The sequence below is a fragment of the Mastacembelus armatus genome, chromosome 1 (assembly GCF_900324485.2).
Source record: "Mastacembelus armatus chromosome 1, fMasArm1.2, whole genome shotgun sequence".
Classification (NCBI taxonomy): domain Eukaryota; kingdom Metazoa; phylum Chordata; class Actinopteri; order Synbranchiformes; family Mastacembelidae; genus Mastacembelus; species Mastacembelus armatus.
In genome coordinates, this window is record NC_046633.1 from 23,377,956 (window position 1) to 23,398,071 (window position 20,116).

A 20,116-nucleotide genomic window follows, 5' to 3' on the forward strand; every position below is an offset into this window, starting at 1 on the left:
CACCAACCAACCTGCAGAGGCAGACAGTCAGTGATGATCCAGTGGTCCCCTCCAGCTCTGTCAGGTGTTGGCGTGTGTGCCTCATGCTGAAAAGCCCCGTGTCTGCTAAAACCCAAGCTGGTGAGATAGAAACTAAATACTGCCATCTGGTGGCCACTGATTGACATTACAGCACAGAAGAGCACATTTCACTGCACGTCAAATCCACTTCCTCTTCAGTGAGCTCAGAAGTAAGTGACTGATTCAAGCTGATTTTTGCCACATTTATTATAAAACATAAAGACCTTTGCAAAACAAAATCACATATTAACACAATTATATTTTGATATATAATGACATCCTTTTTATATATAACACAAGATTAAAATGTGCAAAATTGATCATGTACTTTCAGCTCATGATTTTACCCTGTCAGGCAAGCAGACACCCAGGTTCATATAATTTTATCTCATGGACCCAAGAACTGTTGACCTTTACTGCCAGAGATTATACCTGATCTCTGAGGAGGCAACACAAACAGGTTCCTGAGCTTTCCTTGGGAGTGTTGTAATTCTCTGGCTGTGAAATATAAATTTAAAAACAGCATTCCATGAATAACAACTAAACCAAAGACTGTGTCAGATCTCTATAATTTAGAGGATATCAAATTATGACTGTATGTCATGGGAAGGTTTCCATAATTATGTCATGTACTGTAATGATAAGAATTAAGTGCCTTACACACAGCTGCTGCATTGGTGCTCTTCCTTTATAAGGAAACTGCTGATACAGCCCTGCAGTTTTAGTGCAAATAGATCAAGTTTAGCACAATTATCATATGCACCACAGTGAGTGGATGGGCATGTGGGTCATTTTCACATGCTCAAGTCTGATATGTTTCAAACATGTCCAGGAGTCTGGCTCTTTTCCCCCCATTTCTTCTTTCTACATTATCAAGCATTCAGCACAGTCTTACACATCATGTTAGTAGACACTGCCCTAGAGACAAAAGTCTCCAGTCTAACAGCTACTTCCTCTAGTTGGTCTGCGCTTTATCTATGTCTGATACAATAAAACAAAGGGATTGCTTCTGTTTAGCACTAACAACAGACATTGCACATGGTTCAAGCTTCTGAACTCAACATAGTGTGGTTCTATCAAATGTCTAGCATACATTAAAACATTAAAGCCAAGGCTAATGTCAATCATTTGCATCGTAATTATTGTCACAGGTATTCTGACAACTAACCATTTGAATGACTCAGCCAAAACAACAGTAAAGGTGTCCCCGTACCAGTCTTTCAACAACCCATATGTTTCAATAGCTAACAGGCCAGGGAATTTTGTGGGTCTGCATTCTTTGGTGCATACTGAATGTGTGTGTTCATGTATGTTTGTTTCAAGAAGGCTGTAAAAGGTAGTGTTTCTATCAAACAGTGTAACTATTACAAGATATGATACAGGAAAATATTTCTGCTTACTTGTTTTTCCACTGCAGTTCTCTCCAGTGTCACATACAATGTTGTTCTATGGCATTACTTCAGTCTTCATATCAACTGTCTTAAAGTATGCACAGCAGTTTACTCATGAAGAGCAAAACACTGTTATGAGTTCGATCATAAGTCTTTTTTTCATGTATGCTGGTCTGTCTTGACTGACAGAGCTAAAGTTGTTTTGTTTTGAGAGCAGCTCAGTATGACTCAGTATGTGTCAGATTGGACTATCACAGAGGGAACAACCAGTCAGTAGATTATTCCAGCAAACGTGTTGATTGGTAGAGGGAGTTTTTTGCTCATATATTTGCTCAGTCCAGCATCTCTGTCTTCTTCCAGCCTCAGTTTGGCTTGTATGGATTTCTGGACACAGTATCCAGGATCAAGACATGGAGCGATCTCAATGCTACAAACGGAAAAGCATTTAAAACAGAGTTGTCAGTTTGGGTTGCACAGAAACTTAGGTCCAGATTCAACATCACCAACTTTCAGATTTGAAAGTTTTTACAAGCTACTTGCTCTAAATTTGCTGACTTCTCCTCCCATCATAAAGTAAAAACATAGTGGCCGAAACATACTAACAACAATTTCAAACACCAACTCTGGAGTTCCACTTTAAAACCCGCCATGGTTGGTACCCTTGTAGTGGTTTGATGTACACCTACAGGACAGCTGGATCTAGTCTCTCTTACCTCTGCACATCACTGTAGGTCCTGCGAGAATCTCTGTCCAGTGTTACAGTGAAAGATCGACTCTCCAAAGTGCGAATCTTAATGTTGTTTGTCCGAATATTTGACTCCTGACAATTTAAAGATAAAAGGATTAGAGGATTTATTGTCATATAAACCATTCACATTCAGTGAGTTATTTTTATATAGCAAATACAGATATATATATATATATATATATATATATTGCAAGGACGACTAAAGATATTTGAACACTCAAATACAGTATTTGTGAGGTACTGCAAACACATACCACTGAGTTGTTTTTCGTTTTGGTTGGAAACTCATTCAATGTCAGGGTCAAACAGTTCAGATCTATGAGAGAAAAGCAGATAAAAGAAAATACATAGGAGTGTAAGACGTGAAAAAAAAAAAGACTGTGTATAAAATATTAACTGTGCTAAGATGTAATATACTGAACCTTCTGCTTCACAGGAGGGAATAGCATTGATCTGAGCACCTGATGTCCTTACTGAGAATCCTTTATCAGTGTCTCGGCCACTAAATGTCACCTGGACAGACAAACACGCAGAAGTAAAACAAATGTTAGGCTGTGAACATTCTGCACACAAACATGATCTGAAGATTTCTCAGCCCATGACAGTAATCTAACGAGGAAATAATGGAAATAAAAATAAAAAAAATAAATAAAATAAAAAAGCATACCTTTTTGTAATTCATTGAGACAACAGCTCCACACACCTCCCCTGAGCTCCTCCTGGACTTATCTGTTTGACACAGAGATTTTTTAATCTTTACTGTGCACAGATACAGGTACACAAAAAACATAAAAATATCACAGAAAACATTGTAAAAATAATGAACATATATAACCGATTCACCTCTCACTGATGCTGAGACCTGTCTGAATTCAGGAAACTCCATCTCTAGATGGGTGAGGAAAACATCTCCCACGGGGTCCTTGATTGAGCTGGTGAATGTGATCTAAAGGCAAACAACCAATTTTTAAACACAAATATTTGTAAAGTGTGAATGACAGGATACAGATTGGTGCTTTTATAGCCATGAAACACATCTTAACATAAAATCTCCCATTACTACCTTGACAAAGTAGATGTTGAAGTAGACAGGTTGCTGGCCGGTACGAACATAGTAGGAAATGACGTCAGTGATGAAGGGATCTTTTGGCCTCCCTGGGTTTGCCTGATACTAAAGATGACAGAAGACATGTAAAATTAACCTGCCTGCTGGATGTTGCAACCACAAACCCATATAATGTGCTGCTAAACACGTCAAGGTCTCAGGTAAATACAGTGCTCAGTCGTTGGCCTATATTTATTGAACGGCCCTGAGTCACGTTTCTTTGACAGAGGCCTGCCTTACATTTTAAAAGATTACAGTGACTTGATCACTTTTACAAAAAAAAAAAAAAAAAACACAACATTGTATTTAATCAGTTCAGTATTAAAAGCAAATGAAAGAATAAACTTATAAAACAAAACAGCATTTTTTATAAATTCTCATAAAAACAATTTAATCAAATCTAACCTTAACCTTCATTGCCTCAAGAAAAAAAATGTTTCAGCATTAAAAATCATGTAGCTAAAGTATTAATAACCTGATTTATAGTTTACTTCTTTGCATACAGTACTTATTTTCCAGTTTCATGGTAACTGACTTCCTGTTTCAGACTCTACCATCAGCACAGTATCAAGATGTGCCTGGGTTGTGGTTTCTAAGTTATGGCCAAGTTAGCATATTAACTTTTCATGTTATACAACTTTCTCTGTTAATTAAATGGGATGGCACTACATATTGACATTTCTAAAGTGTGTGTCAAACTACAACACATGATAAAGGCATTTGTTTCAGTTTATCTCCTACCATTTTAGCCAGTTTGGGGATCATGATGCCTAAACCACTGACGTTACAGCTGTACCAGGGGTCTACCATACTCAAGTAGGAACCAAGAGTGCAGGGATTCCCCTTGGACTGGTTTATGGGATGGTTTTCCTACAAAAAAAGGAACATGAAATTGAAACCAAAAGTACCCGCAGTAATGGGAGTGAGGAAATAAGGCAAGTCTGAAGGTGTTTTTTGTAGTTACTGCATGTTTTTAGATCTACTGCCAGAAGAGGACTATTGTAAGCTAGAGTTTTATATGCTCTGATCACCATGATTAAAATGAGACGTAGTTCATTAACAGTGAGGGGCTCTTCTCATTTTTTTTGTTATTCTATTTAATGATTCCTGTTACATTAATAAAATAAATACACAGATATTCTCAGGATGAACTCAGTATTAGAGAATCAGTGTTTCTGCACAGCATCAAAGCGGTAATACCGAAAATAAATAAGTCATTTCAACAATGCAAGAAGCATTTTCACTAATTTATCCACAACAGACATAGGACAATTGTCACATTATCTCTAGAAGTGTGCTGATTTTCACAAAGTAACAAATCTGTGGTGTGTTGAAGAGGAAGTTACCTTACCTTGACAGAAGAGATGGGATGAGTTACATTCTTGCAAACAGGGATGTAGTAAAACTGGAGGTTGACTTTCATTGTAAGAAAAAGCCTCCGTGCTTCCCTTTTCCTGCAAAGGCAAACCAAAGATCTCTTAGAAACATAAAGTATGTGCATGCCATGCAGTTTGACTATTCCAGGAAAAAAGGGTTTGGATTCAATCATTTGCTCATATATCATTCATATGATATCACAGGCTTTCATATATACCCTGTTACTATCGTCCTCCATCTAATTTTACAAAGATCTTCTAAAATGACCTAAACAAAACTAAGACAACATTTTTGTGAGTTACAATGAAAACTCAAAGTCATCTGTTCTATTGAATACAGAACAGAAAATAGAGGATGCAAAATGCTTTTGTTAATTTCAAACTGATTTCAGAGAAAACTGTTTTAGATGGAAGAGTAAAACTTTTAGCCACATGAGTAATTCTCCAGTATAGATAAGGTATTGTGTCATTGTGGCTTATTTTCTCACTTACTAAACAATTGCAATGCAATTTTCTGGCAATTATTTACATTTCTTTGGCTTAAAACCATTTCTTTAAAAATATTACTACTACTACTAGATCTAGTTTCAGAGCAACAGGCTGTTGTCAAGAGTTCATCATCATGATTTTATGACTTATAAAATGGGAAACATCTGACCGTAAGAAGTAGTAGGCTTTGGCCAGGCGTCCTAATACTCTGTCGTCCCCCATGGCAACTATCCTGGCAGTAAAGTGTCTCGGCTGCTTGGTGAAGGGGTTCTGCATTGGCGTGTTTCCTGCCCGCCTCTGCAAAGTTGCCCCTTTTCCTCCTCCCCTCCCTCCACTTCCTTCTCCTCCAAGGCTTGTGTGTTCCTCCAGGGTGTCTTGCATCAGCACCATACTGTCCTTCACAGATGGTTTCATCTTGATGCCTCCACGTCTTGACAGCTTTCCTGAATCTTGCTCACTGGGAAAAAAGAGAGGCTCTAATGTCATACTCCATGTTGTAATTATTACTAGATTAAAGCTTGCAAATCAAAACAAGTCATGCAAAAGATGAGCAGAGATGAGAATCAGTAACATTTTCACATTCAGCTAATAGTTTTTAAAGATTACTTTATGTAATCTTTGAGTTTCCTTGAAGCAAGTGGCTTACAGTAAATGTTCTTGCTGATGATTATCTTGTTTAATTCAAGCAAATTTTAAGTGTCTTCAAATTGAGCTACATGAAAAAAGGCTACAAAAAAAATATATAGGTTGTGCATCTTTTATTAAAGAAAAACTATGCCACACAAGAAGTTATCTTCAATAAATATACAAAAGCAGATATAGTATTATATTCACCTTTTGCTTAAATGCCATGATGCATTTATGCTGGCAGCATCCAGACATGATGATGGAGACCGATCTGCACTGGGGTGCAGGTCTCTTTCAATACCACTGTCATTGGACATGACGGAGAAGCGAGTCATGTCAGACGGCATCAGGTCGCTGTGTGAATCACCCAGCTCGAAGTCCTCCTGCTCCTGACTAATGGAGAACTGCTCAGACACAGAGCTGGATCGAAACCATTTGGACAGCTCTCGCCCTGTCAACATTTTTAATATTCATCATCTGCATGCAAATTACAGATGAGGGCTAAACAACAGTTCATCAACAAAGGTGTCACATTAAAAGAGCCTTTCACGGCTTCAGTCAGTGCCTGACTTGTGATTGCCAAACCTTTAAAGCAGTGCCATACAGTACAAATGCTATAATCACTATTCCTTATTTACAGTAAACAGTGTGCACTACTGCTGTGTAATCTTATTACAGATGTCTTCATGGGCAGGACATATCCTCTTCATTTAAAATCAAACTGTTACAGCTTTTACTGACTTTAAAGATTTACACCATTATTGATTACATCTATTAACAATGATATGAACATTTTAATAAATGTCAATTTTACAGTTTCATTCATTTTAATTTATTCTGCTGAAATCTGTGTATACTGTAACATTAAGTCAGTCCAGCTCAGACAAACTGTTATACTTGCTGTTTTAATGATGTTCACACTTTCAGACCAACTCAAACTCCTTTTGTCATTTCAGAATGATCGTCAAAAGTTCCATTACGCAATCAAGCTGTACTAAATTTAACCTATGGTACTTGTCTATTGAAGCTCTTGCTGGTGAATAATTTTTCAATTCTGAAGCAATTCTGCCAGCTTGATTTTTAAACCGTGTGAAAAGTCTGTATGTTCTGTAAAAACTAAGCAGCTACTGGTGATATTTAGCCCACCCACTGACTCCCAAGTACTCACAGATATCCAAATCTTCTGTCCACAGGTGGAAGCTCATCTCAGGGTTAGGAAGAGGGCAGTCACAGAGTTGTCCTCTGGACAGTGGCTCTGCAATACACACACACGCACGCATACACACCCACGCATGCATGCACGTAGGACGAGAGAGAGGAAGAGGCCAAAACTGTCACAATCACATAACAAAGCAACCCCTACTCCCACAACTTCCTCCATGTGATCACTCCTGTCCAACCCTTGGTCTCCCACCTACAATGAGGGGACAGCAGTCTCATTGGAAATATAGATATCTGGAAAATTTTATGAATACACACAACTGACTGAAGTGATTTGGCCATGGAGGAAAGCGGCAGACAGAAACAAGGTCACACATTTGATCTTAGCAACAGCTGGTTTGTCAAAACCTTGCTGACACAGTAAACATGTCCATCACTGACAATGTGTGCTTGAATAGTACAGCGAACACCATAGCACAGGCTTACAGTGCGGCAGCAGCTCAGTTAGCCTGAGACTGTGATGCAGAGCCACAGAAGTCAAACCAAATACAGGGACAGTTTCCTCAAATTTGTGACACGCAAGCAATGATTTGCAACATAAGATAATTTAATTTCCAGTTCACTCATCAAAGCAATGACTATACAACCAATGCATGAACAGGTGAGAGGCCTGAATAGGTTTCTGAACAATAATGCCATAAGGCAATCTCTTGCTGCTTTTAACGTTTTACATACCTGTTATCTGTTACATTGTTAGGTTTTAAGGTTTTCCCCATTCACTAATGTTTAGCTAAACCAATAATTTGTTTAGTATTGAGAAGCTCATCCTCAGAGATACTTTGCTTTGCATGGCTTCACTTTACTTCCTTCACAGAGAGCTACTACCTGAGTCTGCATCAGACACGATCTCGCTGTACAACTGCTGAAGACGGCTCCTCAGCATCCCCCCTTCCCCTCTGTTGACGTCTTCATTGCTCTGTTCTAGAGTTGTCAGCACTTCCTGAAAGTACGTCTCAACGTCTTGACCCATGTCCTGTCCCGAAACACACAAATACATGTGGGTAAACACACATACACAAAGGAAGACAAACACATGCAGACTGTGTATTAATAGAAAAGGGGTGAAGGGTCAGCAGCATGTGTGTTTTGCTGAGGTGTTACTTTAGGACGAGACCACCAAGCTCAACAGATAACAAACCTACATTCAGGATGTTTCACATGACACGTACTGTACATATAGAGCAGGAAATCAAACTATTTTTAGTCCTGGGGCAAACACTTCAATTGCCATTACCAAAAACGTAAAAAAACATCACATTATCACATTACAGATTCTACTTATGTTACTCTCATGCCCTTCAGTCATTCCAGTAAGCACTAACAAATAAACTATGTATAAAACATATTGTGCAATCAACTGAATAAAAAAGTAAAATCAGGAATTTTTAATTACTGTAGATGACTAAAGAGATGTTAATGGACCAAGCAAACAGCTTTCTAAATAGTATGTGCAATGCAATTCACAAGAGCCAACTGCCAGTCACTGGCGAGGGGGTTGATATTGCGTTCTTGTCAAGTGATAGCATCTATGCAGTAGATGTAAGCGAGACCAGTAAGTGATCTGGGGCAAAACAGATCAGGAAAGCCTGTGGTCAAATTGAGAAAACATGACTCAGAAAGCAAATAGACAAGCACTGCTAGAGGGCCACACAGGTGCACATTTTAAAAACAGAAAGCAACAAATGAACACTGTGATACAGTATAGCATGGTTTCACTAACCTTTAGTGCCTGAGCCAGTTTCGGCCAGCTGCATTGCTCTGCGCCTAAAGCAGCTTGGATGGAGTGTTGGACAACTCTGCACATGTGGTCTAGATGACTTAAAAGTCCACCTGAAGCTAAAGCTGATGCCTCAATATCAGCCAAAACAACTTGTCCAAAGGAACCAGAGAAGATTTCTGGGTCAGCCAAAACAAAAACCCTGCAGAAGTTTAGATGACAGACTTGAACAGTGGACATAGCAGGAAGTTTGACTACACACAGCAGTTTGAGGACATAGAATTCACTTTTGTAAAAAAGGAAAAAAGGTATTTGACCCTTATACTGTACTCACAGACATGTAATACTTTATTTCTTTATGACTCACCTCTCCTGAAGGGGACAATGCTCATTTTTTAGGCTCTGCTCTGCTGTGACCATCCTCTGGTACATCAGACCTGTGAAACAAACTAACATTTAATAACAGTATGTGATCACAAATAATCATGCTATCGTCGTTCAGATTAACTGGAACATGCATGCTGAATGCACAGCTCATCTTGCTGCAGGACTCTGCAGGCTGGATCTAAGGGGTAAAATCTACTTAGCTAGTCTAATTTCAATATAAGACATAAATTATGCTTTTGCTGACTTGTCAGAGGGACTGGTCTTTGTGGTTAAATGCAGTCACATTTGCAGCATCATGAAAAAAGGCGCATGAATAAATATCTCTGTCATCACTGATTTCACACTTGTTAAGCCCCACCCAAATTGTGTGCTAATGGATGAAGCAACACTGGGCTTCTATTTGCTTTGCTCTTGAAGAAAGGTTGGCAGTAGAGAGGGGCTAATATTAAACAATTAGTTCATAAAATAAATAGCATAACAATGAATGATAATTTGATACTATATAATGAATTTAAAGAACAACTGCAGTACATAAATGACGCCTGTTTAAAGATGACTGGGCAGTAGGGGATCAAAAAAACAGGTTACTCTCAAGCCCTCAGTGAAATGAACTAATCCACTCTTGTTTGAAATTTATTTTGGGGTGTGAACCAGAGGTAGGTACTAAGTAATACCTGGGATGGAGCGTTCAGTTTTTATCTGTCTTGTGTAGCTGAGTCCTACGGTGCAGTAGGGATGAGGGTACGTCATAAGTCTCTTACAAAAGTCGTAAACCCGTTTGTACAGCTCATCTGGAATGTAGGCTGTCTGGAATATCAACAAAGAAAAAAAAAAAACATACAGGTTACAACTAATACTGGTAAGGAATTAAAAAAATATATTTTCCTACCCTACTTTTTAGTAAATGGTAATTATCACACTGCTGTTGCTAAATTTCATCATTCCACTTCCTTGTGGATATTTGTTCCTGGAATATGAACAAATTCCACCTCCTATTCAGTGGTATTTGTCTGAACTTGGCCAAAGCCCTCTACATTAAATTTCTAAAAGCAATCCAAAAATAGCTTTCTGCACACCAATGCAGCATGGTCAAGGAATGTTTGAGTAAACATACATGTCAATCTAGTGTATTTGGAAATTGCACTTAGACTGTAACATGTGTCAGTCACATATACATCATGTTACAAGTCCAAAAAGGGACTGGCAAAACATGGGACAGAAATAGAAGGAATTCATACATGGCTCTGGAAATGTATTAGGAAACAACATATACATTTAATAAATAATGTAAAAACTTAAGAACAAGCAAGACTGACACAGCTTCATCATTGTGCAACAATATGGCAGGAAGACTGTACCTGGATGATGGCATACATCAGTGTGTGGAGCAGTGGGATTATGCATTTGCGAGAGTCCCATCTCTCAGCCTGCAGAGGAAATACTGTCAATGCTTAATTGAATCACCTTGAAAGAAGATGCACTGCCGACTTCCTATTTTGTTTTAGTTTCAGTAGAAGTATGTGCATGAGGTTCACTGTCAGTAAAATCAAACAATCATAACAAATAAAAGTAAAATATCGAAATGGACCAGCATTCAAGCCTACAAGTGGGTGCACGTATCAAAATGCTTAAACAAAACAGTTTTACAAGTGGAGTTTGAGTGTCACCTTCTCCAGCTCCTTTATCAGCACCCACAAGAGAGACAAGCTGTTAGCAGGACTGTTCTGAACCTTCTTATGGAGCGTCCACCTCAACATGCCTGTACAAAGAAGAGAACACTATCTATTAAAAGATGCAAGATTTCCACAGCAATCAACAGAAATGTGCTAAATCTGTCATGGAAGTCACACAAGTCTGACAGAACAGATGAATATCTTACAGTATGATTAACACTAGCATCCTAGTTTTATAAAACGTCTACCCAGGGTGGAAAGGTTTATGAGATGGTGTGACTCTGGCTACAGAAACAAAGTTTTCAGCTGAGAAGTGAGTCAGCTTTGTAAAATCTAATCCACACATTTAGAGATATCAAACTGTTATAAAAGCATTATCTACATTAGAAAAACCAACTTGATGAAGCTGGTGTTTTTGCTGTTGTCAATGAAATATTATGCTATTTGTAAAATGTCTTGTAGTGGTAAGTGGAAGCAACATCAAAAACAGGAAAAAAAAATGAAACACTTTTCTCCTATCATAACAATTTGTTTCAGTGCATATTATATTGTACCTTTGTTGAAGCAGGCCTGGGACTGCTGGGTGTCTGTTTCCCTAGGCAGGACAGCCTGAATGTTGCGGTACAGTTCAGGCTCTGGAACTGTGGGGGAGCAGCCAGCTGACAATAAAATCGAGATGTCGGGTGTTAAAAGTACAAATATAAAGTTTTTGCTAAAAGTTAAGTACACTAGCATATCTTCTGAAAGCTTTGAGGCATTCTACTCATTTGACAGAATAAATACTGTCAAAAGCAAGAGATGACACCAAATCAGTGGGAATGCAGCTATTTCTGCTTTTCTATACATATCTGTACAATATCATTAAATGCAATGTGTGTTTTCTTAGTGTGAATGTGTGTGTGTGTTGCATGTACCTGTTGGATCCATGCTGCATGTACTGCTTGAGTTATCCCAGGGGGCCTTGTTGGTCATATCTCAAATACATCATTGGTCTATCTAGAATAATTAGTAAGAAGACACAGATAGAAGGTGTCACCCATGCGTTGTCAGGTCAAACAATAAGTGGGTGGAGAGGTTCTCAAGCTATCTGATTTAGTGGCCGCCAGTAAACGCAGCGAACCTTTTTTCCTGACAGCAGAGTATGAACAGAGCTGTCTGAAAATCACTCACCGTTCACTGGTCCTTCAGGTCGGCTGTCCAGGTGCTACCAAAAACTAAGTATAAGCTCAGAGGGGACTGAGCTTTTGTGGTGGCAGCACCAAAACTGTGGAATGAGCTGCCCTTCCACATTAGACAGGCCTCATGATCTAAATTTAAAACGTCTTCTTAAAACTCATCTGTTTTCAATGGCATTTGACACAGTCTGAGATGTTGACATTATTTATTTATTTCTCTTATATCTTATTTATTTTGATGTTATCCATTTTGTGGTTTTTGGTGTTTTTACTCCTGTTTTATTCTGTTTTCATCTTGTACAGCACTTTGGTCAACTTTGGTTGTTTTTAAAAGTGCTACAAATATAGTTCCAGTCGCAGTTCACAGTCATGTTGACAGTGATAGCACCACTGTCTGTATGTGTCTCTATAGGTTTTTTTTCTCCGTTTGAAATATCTATTTGCTGTTTCTATTTGTGTAATTCTTTGTTGCACAAAGGTTGAATTTAGAGTTTAAAATCTACCCACACTAATGCCCACAGACACACACACACACCGACCAACACATACTCATGGTTAACAGGTGACTGAAGGTGCAGTGGTCCCAGACTAACCCGCCCCCAACAGTGTTGAAGCGCTAATAGCTTCAACTTCCTCTGATTCTCACACATTTTTTTTATTCCAGATCCCACACAGGTTAATGAGTCACATCTTACACCTCCACAACACAAATGCAAGGTAAAGTTATGGCAAATCAACCTTCAACGCTTATGGCACTTTATAGTTTATCAGACTTTTTATGATGAAATTAATATATATCCACCACACAGTAAATGTGAGACCATCAAATCCACAGCAGACTGCTAATTGTAATGTTTAACACTGACTTGCCCAGGGACTAAAAATGACTACAAGTTAGCTTTCTGGGCTAAATCTGACACATTTATATTCACCAACTGATGGCCAAAATGTACATGTTAAGTAATTACCTTGTGAAAGTACAATTCAAACTTACAGTCACTACCTCCTTTTGGGGATGAATTCTTAATCTACAGTTAATATACTGGACATAAATCATCCTTATGCAACAGCTGCTGCATAAATATGAATAAATCTGATGCTAAACCTATTGCAAAAGAAACACCTGAAATGTGTATTCACTTAGTCTGAAACCAAACGTTTTCAGTTTATGAAAATAGATAATCAACTTCTAAATCAAAAATTATGTCCAAACTTATGCCTATAAACAGCACACAGTGCAATGCAACTTTCAAAACCGTCCTTTTGAGTTTTCATTGATAATCTTAATCAACCAAAGAATAACTTATTAAAACTTACTCTGTTCTGTACAGCCATGGACCAACGAGCCCTGCGGTTTGTTGAAATCCACACACTACGCTCCCTGTGTCAAAACTAACATGTGCCACAGAGAGTGAGAACAAGCAAAAGAGCAAGTCACAAGCAAGTAAGGACAGCAGATCATTGTTGAGTTTATTTCCTCATGTGAGTGGGTCCAAATGAGGTGGTGACTGAATAAGTGTGTGTGTATCTGCAGTACTAATGGGGGAGGTGGAAAGGAAAGAGAGAACGTGTTTGTGGGTGCAGGTGTTGTGCACCGAACATTATTTATTTGGTTCAAAGTTGAATGAATAAATTTAACACATGACTCGTGAGTAGTTTCCTCACTTTTCTAAACTTTTATTCACCGTTTGTTCTCTTTCATACTGATGTTTCCTCATTCTTCCTTTCTCCTTTACACACATTTGTGCAGCTACCTTAGTGAGGACAATCATTAACATGATGCATTCAGCTCCTTACACTAACCTTAACCATTCCAGCTAAAAGCCAAACCATAAACTAAACTTAATTCTAACTCAGGCCCCAAAAAACAAGTCTTAACCCTCAATCAGTCTGTTGTTGGCATCAGAAAGAGAGGACCAGCCAAAAAAATCCTCACTTTTCCAAAATGCCCTCAGTCCCATGGTTTAAAACTGTGGACCCTCACACTGTGTGTCATATCAGTACACAAACACTAACTTTACTGCGGGTCATTCCACAGGCTGTATGTGTACAATGAAAGGATCTAGTGTGATGGATTTAGCCCTTATCCCTTTAAGAAAAGGAGCACTTTTGAAAACAGCGAATTAAACACACTGCCTAAGCAGCTGAACACTGCCTGTCTGACCACAAGTTTCCGGCTGCCTTGAGCATATTCAGTCTCTGTCTCTCCGTCTTCTATCCCCCCCCACCCCTTCTCTCCATGTTTCAATTTACATCTTCAGTCATTTGTCTTAGGACTGTAATTATAACTTGATCTCTTAAAATATGGTTTCTTTTTCCTTTCATTGTTCCTCTCCTTAGTACACACAAACACACCCAGAAAAACACACTTGACTCTAGTGATATATGGAACTGGCCAACCATGCACATTCTGCACACAAACATGCAAAAAACTATTAATGTGCATACTTGCATGCACCCCCAGCAATGTAAATGCCTGGATTTGCACTCTGCTTTTACCTTTCTAACACAAAATATTAAACTATTAAAGCGCTTCCTCTCTGTCAGAATGAGTGGGCAGATGATACTCTATATTTAGACAGAGTTGGTGAATGATAGTACAGAAGGGCTTAAAAAAATGGCTTGAAATACATGCACTACATCATTCACCACATTTCCAAATAACTAGCTGAGAAATCCGGTCTATAGTTTATGGTAAAAAGGCACTGCTTTTAAAGGCCAAGAGTATCACCATAGCTTGCTGACTGCGTTTTTAAGCTTATATTAGATATATAACTCATTTTTATAAATGAATCATTATGTATTTTGCATGAGTTCATTCTAATTACCCTGTACTCAAGTCTAGTATATTTGACATCTTTGAAGATTTGACAATAACTGAAATTTAAAACAGATTTCTGTAGTTTTGAACAATTATTAATGAAGTTCCCAGCCAAGGATCTGCAGTTTTGTTGAAAGTCCTCTTTTTGCATAAATACAGGCTGTTTTACACAATGATATTGTTCAGTATCCACAGATATTGGATACTGAACAATAAAATCTTACAAAAAGATTTTATGTAATCTCCAGTACACTGAGCTGATAGTAATGTGATTTACTGCACTAACACAAGGCACTTATTTTAATCATGTAGTAGTATAAACACATTATCACTATGTATCACAACTCTACATGTCAGTCATCACAGGTACATGTTGCAAGGTGATGTTTTGATCTCTTGTAACTTTTTGGACCTAGCGGTATACACCTCCCAGAAAAAGCACTTTCCTTCTCTGTTATAAGTCCAAAACTACCAGTGTGAAATAACCTTATCTCACACTGATTATTTGAATCAGTTCCTGATCTAAGTTTTGTTTTGGCATCACAGTGGTCAGCTAAAACCTCACATAATGTGGCCAAACAAAAAAAGAAACAGCAGCAGTCATTACCATTCAGGCTGCTGCAGACATCTCACAAAACAGGAAGGACCTGACATCGATGTGTGGAAGTGCGTTCATAGAGAAATGGATAGGTGGTGCTTAAGCACTGCAGCAGGGGTGGGGTGTGTGTTTGTGCGTGTGTGTTTACTTAATTGGAAATCCCCAACCCAACATAGTATGGAGTCTCTCACCACAAATGGACCCCATCACCTCTCATACAGACCTGGACAAAGAGGAAGAGTTTGGAAAGCACCTGCAGTGTTTTAACCTAAAGCTCGCAAACCCTACACACAAAACAGGCAGTGAGTGAGAGCACTTAAATTTCATGACAGGGAAATTCAAATTTGTGCATGAACTGTGTCTACAGTTTGTTTAATGCATTTTTTCTGTTTTAAGAAGATATCAAATAAGACACTGCACATCTGAGGAGAAACAAGAAGCTGAGTGGATGCTAACTTCTCTACATGCAGAGTTTACATTTGAGCGATTAACCAGTCAAACAATACGGTCTATCATCTGAAACAATATAACCGTTCTAACACATCTTAACACAGTAGGAGACACATACACACATGCAAAAGCTACAAAGAACAGACAATACGGGGAAGTCCTCTTGGACCGGTGAATGTGTATGTGCCAAAGCGTATCTGTCTATCGGTGTGTGTAAACCTGCCTGGCCAGAATGACTAGAAATTATTTCCTCCTCAGGGCCTGGAAACATTTTACATAGTAATGCCCAAAATCTGCATCCAAGAAGTGAATATTTCACAAAAAAAACTAAAGAATATATGGTGTAGTTACTACATCCAGTCATAGGTCTGAAAAAAAAAAAAGTTTTATGCTGCTGGGGGTAGTGTGCTAAATTCATCAGGCAACAGGAAGAAAGATAGGAAGAAGCAAAGATATAAAAGGGGTTTCCTAAGAAGGTACAGCTTACTTATGCTTTGCACTTACAGTGTATCACAAGCATATAAATCCTCCCTGTAGAAATTTCCATTAGTGTTTTGGATAATAATTAGATGAATTTTATATGAATGGATTACTTCCAAAACCCTTCACATCAGGGATAAAAACAGCTCAGAACAAAGACAGCACTGTTACCATAAATACAGCTATGGCCTGAGGAAGAAGGCCTGTAGGTAATCCGAGAGCTGTGGGGGGAATACTGAGCATGAATGATTTATGTTGTCACTGAATTTCTTAATGAATGACAAGCTATTTTCATCATACAGATGGTAGGACATTGGATGTTTAGTCAACTACTTTAATTTTGACTTCAGCTTACATCTCCTTGTCAGTCTGTGAAAAAAATCTTATGAAAGATGTGAATTTCTGTTTCTGAATTTCTGTTTGTTTCAACTAACTCACTTGATTGTTCACCCAAAAATCTCCAGTTTCTCTCCTAAGCTTTTTGAGAAGTTGCTACAACTTTGGCATTGTAGTTTGCAAGCCTTAAACAGATGACCTGGGTTCAAATAAATGCATTTGAGGGATTCCTATTCATTATGTACCTGTTCAAGCAAATGCAATGTATTACATATTTTCAGAATATTTAGGCTCTATACTGTTAGTGCTAGTCAAACTGTAACTTACCCTCACCAGTACATACACAGTAAACCACAGGCCATAAAATATTCATCTTACCAAGCAAAAGTCCTTATTTAGTCACAGTGGGTATAATCAGGCAGTGCAGAAGCAGGAGCACAAATAGATTCATATACATTTCCGATGAAGTAGCCTTAGACACAATGGAGATTTCTTGTCAAGGGGCCTACGGGCACAGGACAATGCCAGTAAGTGGTAGCATGTGTTTTCATATTTCTCAAAGGATAAACAAGCAGGTGACTCAACCTAAGAAGAGTCTGGTTGTGGTATTCTGGGAGTTGCAGGATATATAATTAAATCGATCACATGATCTGACGGAGTTAAAGCCTCAGCTTAGCCTACAGAAGTGGTAGATTCTATTTGAGCTACTGGCCCAAAACCTCACAGTGAAAAGAAAGAACTACAGAAGGGTTTATAGAAATGTTTTCAGCAGCAGCAACTACTCAAGTTTCATTTCTTTGTGTTTGCAACATAATCAACACATCACAGGTCAGTTTAGTTTGTTCTCACATATTATCACTAAAAAACAATTCATGCCAGAGTTTCTGTTCAGTTTCACAAGGAAAGCCATTTTTTTTTAATAGTAAGCAATAGCTTTCTAACGCACCAGCTTCCAGCTCGTGTTTACCAATTTTAGCATTCCAACCAGAACCTTGGACATGCCTGGTTTCGTGCAGGTCGTCACTTACTGATGTAATGATTAACAAACAGAGCAAAGATTATTTTAGTGTTAAGATGCCTTGGGAAAAATGGTGGAGATGTTGCTTTTTATACAAGTGTATGACCTTCTGTAGAGAAATGAGAGGTCTTTGCATAGAAAGGTCAGTGACGGCACATGATGCTGACCCTGATGGGGTGGAATGGCACGATAAATCAAACTTTATCCATCCATCCATCACTTTATGGATCTAACTTTGACAAACGATGAAGATTATTGCATCTTACCCTATCCTATACTCACCCTCCTACATAGTGAAAGATGACAAAAAAAGACAGCATGCCTTAAACGTTACACCATAAGCCTTATTTTCATAATGCTACACATGGAAGTAACTATCTTAATCTTAATGATTCACTATGTGATCATGCGATATTTCAGCATGACGTTATCACTGTCTAAAGTTACGCTCACATTAGAGATCAGGTGTGACACCATATGGACGGTAACTAATTGTTCTCATTTGTGTTATGGAATCATGGTCTCTGATTATTGCTTATAGTTTTGAAATGTTAGCCATGCAGCTTTATGTTATTTCCTCTAGTACCATGCCCAAGACTAAATACGACAGATTACTCTGTCTCTGTTTTGTCGTCTGAAAGCAGAGCCTCACCCAATAGCTGACTTCACCATACTAATTTTGACTGAGATCGTAGTTTTTAGCTGGGTGTGCAGCTATGGTGAGTGTCAACATCTTCATCCATCCATCCATTATCTATACCCGCTTAGTCCTACTTAGGGTCACAGGGATCTGCTGGAGCCCATCCCAGCTCTCTCTGGGTGAAAGGCAGGGGTCCACCCTGGACAGGTCACCAGTCCATCACAGGGCCACATAGAGACAAACAACCTCACACACTCACACTCACTCCTATGGGCAATTTAGAGTCACCAATCAACCTGACATACATGTTTTTGGACTGTGGGAGGAAACCAGAGTACCTGGAGAAAACCCACACAAGCACAGGGAGAACATGCAGACTCCACACAGAAAGGCCCCTGATGGGTTTCAAACCAGGGACATTCTTGCTGTTTTATTTGATCTTTTATCTAACCTTTATTTAGCCAAGTTAGTCCCATTGAGATCTAAGATCTGTTTTTCAAGAGAGACCTGACCAGCAATTAAACATTCAAACTCACACATAATTATATATATAAATATACATAAATACTGTAAATCATCAACAAAAGACTGTATGCAAAACATTTGCATACATGAAGTGTTGTGTCAAGTCCTTTCATCAATGATTTAAAAACATTCATGGACACTAAGTTTATCAGTTTAAGATCAGCCTGTGAGGCACCAGAGCTAACCACCAAACCACTGTGCTGCTGTCAACATCTTAGTTAATTTATATGACCTATAACCATGGCAAAGTGTGCTTTAGAGGTCTAGTCCCATAAATCTAGGCTTTTGCCCGAGAATGAATATTGGTTTACATTTTGAGCAAACATATACCTTACGCATGGTCTAACACACACTCACTGGACCCACCCTGCATCCCCTTAATCCAAAATTGGTGACAGGAAACTCGGATCTAAAACAAGGAAAATGGAGGAAATACAGCTGTGCTTTTAGATTCCCGACAGACACAACAGAGAGCCGAGGCTTCAATCAGATCAGGCACTGTTATCAAACACTTGTTATCTCAGGAGGGCAAAAAAACAAGCTCCCATCCTTCGCGTGTTACAGAAATCGCTGGTTCAAATATTTCAGGCAGGTGCTGTCCGGTAAACAGCTGCCCTATCACATCTACATCATGCCTCATGCTAAGTGCTAACTATAGATAGTTAATCAGATAACAGCCCGCAGCTCCCAGTTAACTAACTACCCAACGTAAATACAATCACGACCAACAACAGAAAACAGCCCACAACTATAAACACATAAGCTAAGCCAGAATTAAAGGAGGAGAGTTAGATACGAGACAGCTTTCGATGAATACTGACGGACAGGTTGAACTATTCAGTTATGTCAAACGGAATAACGTTACAGTGCGGCTACACGTTAAAGGCACACGTTATACCCGTTATCACGTTACACGGCGCACATAACGTTACTAACGTCCGTTGCTTTACAGCTGCAACAATTAACGACGAACTTTACCGCGAGTCAGTACAACATGAAGGAAAAGTGTAAAAATGTCAGCCACTAGCCAAACATCAAGTTCTTGGGTCTTTTAGGGAAACTTACCTTCACACAGCTCCCTCTGCCTCGTTAACTCAGGGTAACATCTCTACGGTTGACACTTCGCGATACGTTGCACTGAGCGGTCTGACGTTACGTCCTCTGGCCACGCCCACTATCGCCGTCGGCCAATGACGTGTGGGTCTGTTTGCGTTGGGACCAATCAGAGCACTCCTCATTTAGTGGTAACTTTTATTGACATTTTTGTTATTGTGATTAG

At 38.8% G+C, this 20,116-nt stretch overlaps 1 protein-coding gene across 2 annotated transcripts; it reads right to left on the minus strand.

Moving 5' to 3' along the window:
• Nucleotides 1–249: 249 nt before the first annotated feature.
• pik3r6 (phosphoinositide-3-kinase regulatory subunit 6) lies at nt 250–19,976 on the minus strand. 2 transcript variants are annotated; one of them, XM_026303452.1, is made up of 21 exons: nt 19,903–19,976; nt 11,709–11,790; nt 11,349–11,453; nt 10,789–10,880; nt 10,480–10,548; nt 9,796–9,928; nt 9,102–9,171; nt 8,738–8,936; nt 7,843–7,990; nt 6,965–7,051; nt 6,004–6,247; nt 5,339–5,626; nt 4,656–4,758; nt 4,046–4,174; nt 3,263–3,370; nt 3,043–3,145; nt 2,867–2,928; nt 2,622–2,712; nt 2,454–2,515; nt 2,165–2,271; nt 250–1,878 (listed from the first exon to the last, which is right to left on the minus strand). In XM_026303452.1, the coding sequence occupies exons 2-21, from the start codon at nt 11,764–11,766 to the stop codon at nt 1,722–1,724; spliced, it is 2,415 nt and encodes an 804-aa protein (XP_026159237.1). In that variant the 5' UTR covers nt 11,767–11,790; nt 19,903–19,976; the 3' UTR covers nt 250–1,721. The 2 variants fall into 2 exon arrangements, with proteins under 2 accessions (XP_026159237.1, XP_026159238.1); XM_026303453.1 differs by lacking the exon at nt 19,903–19,976 and adding an exon at nt 13,287–14,665.
• Nucleotides 19,977–20,116: the final 140 nt, after the last annotated feature.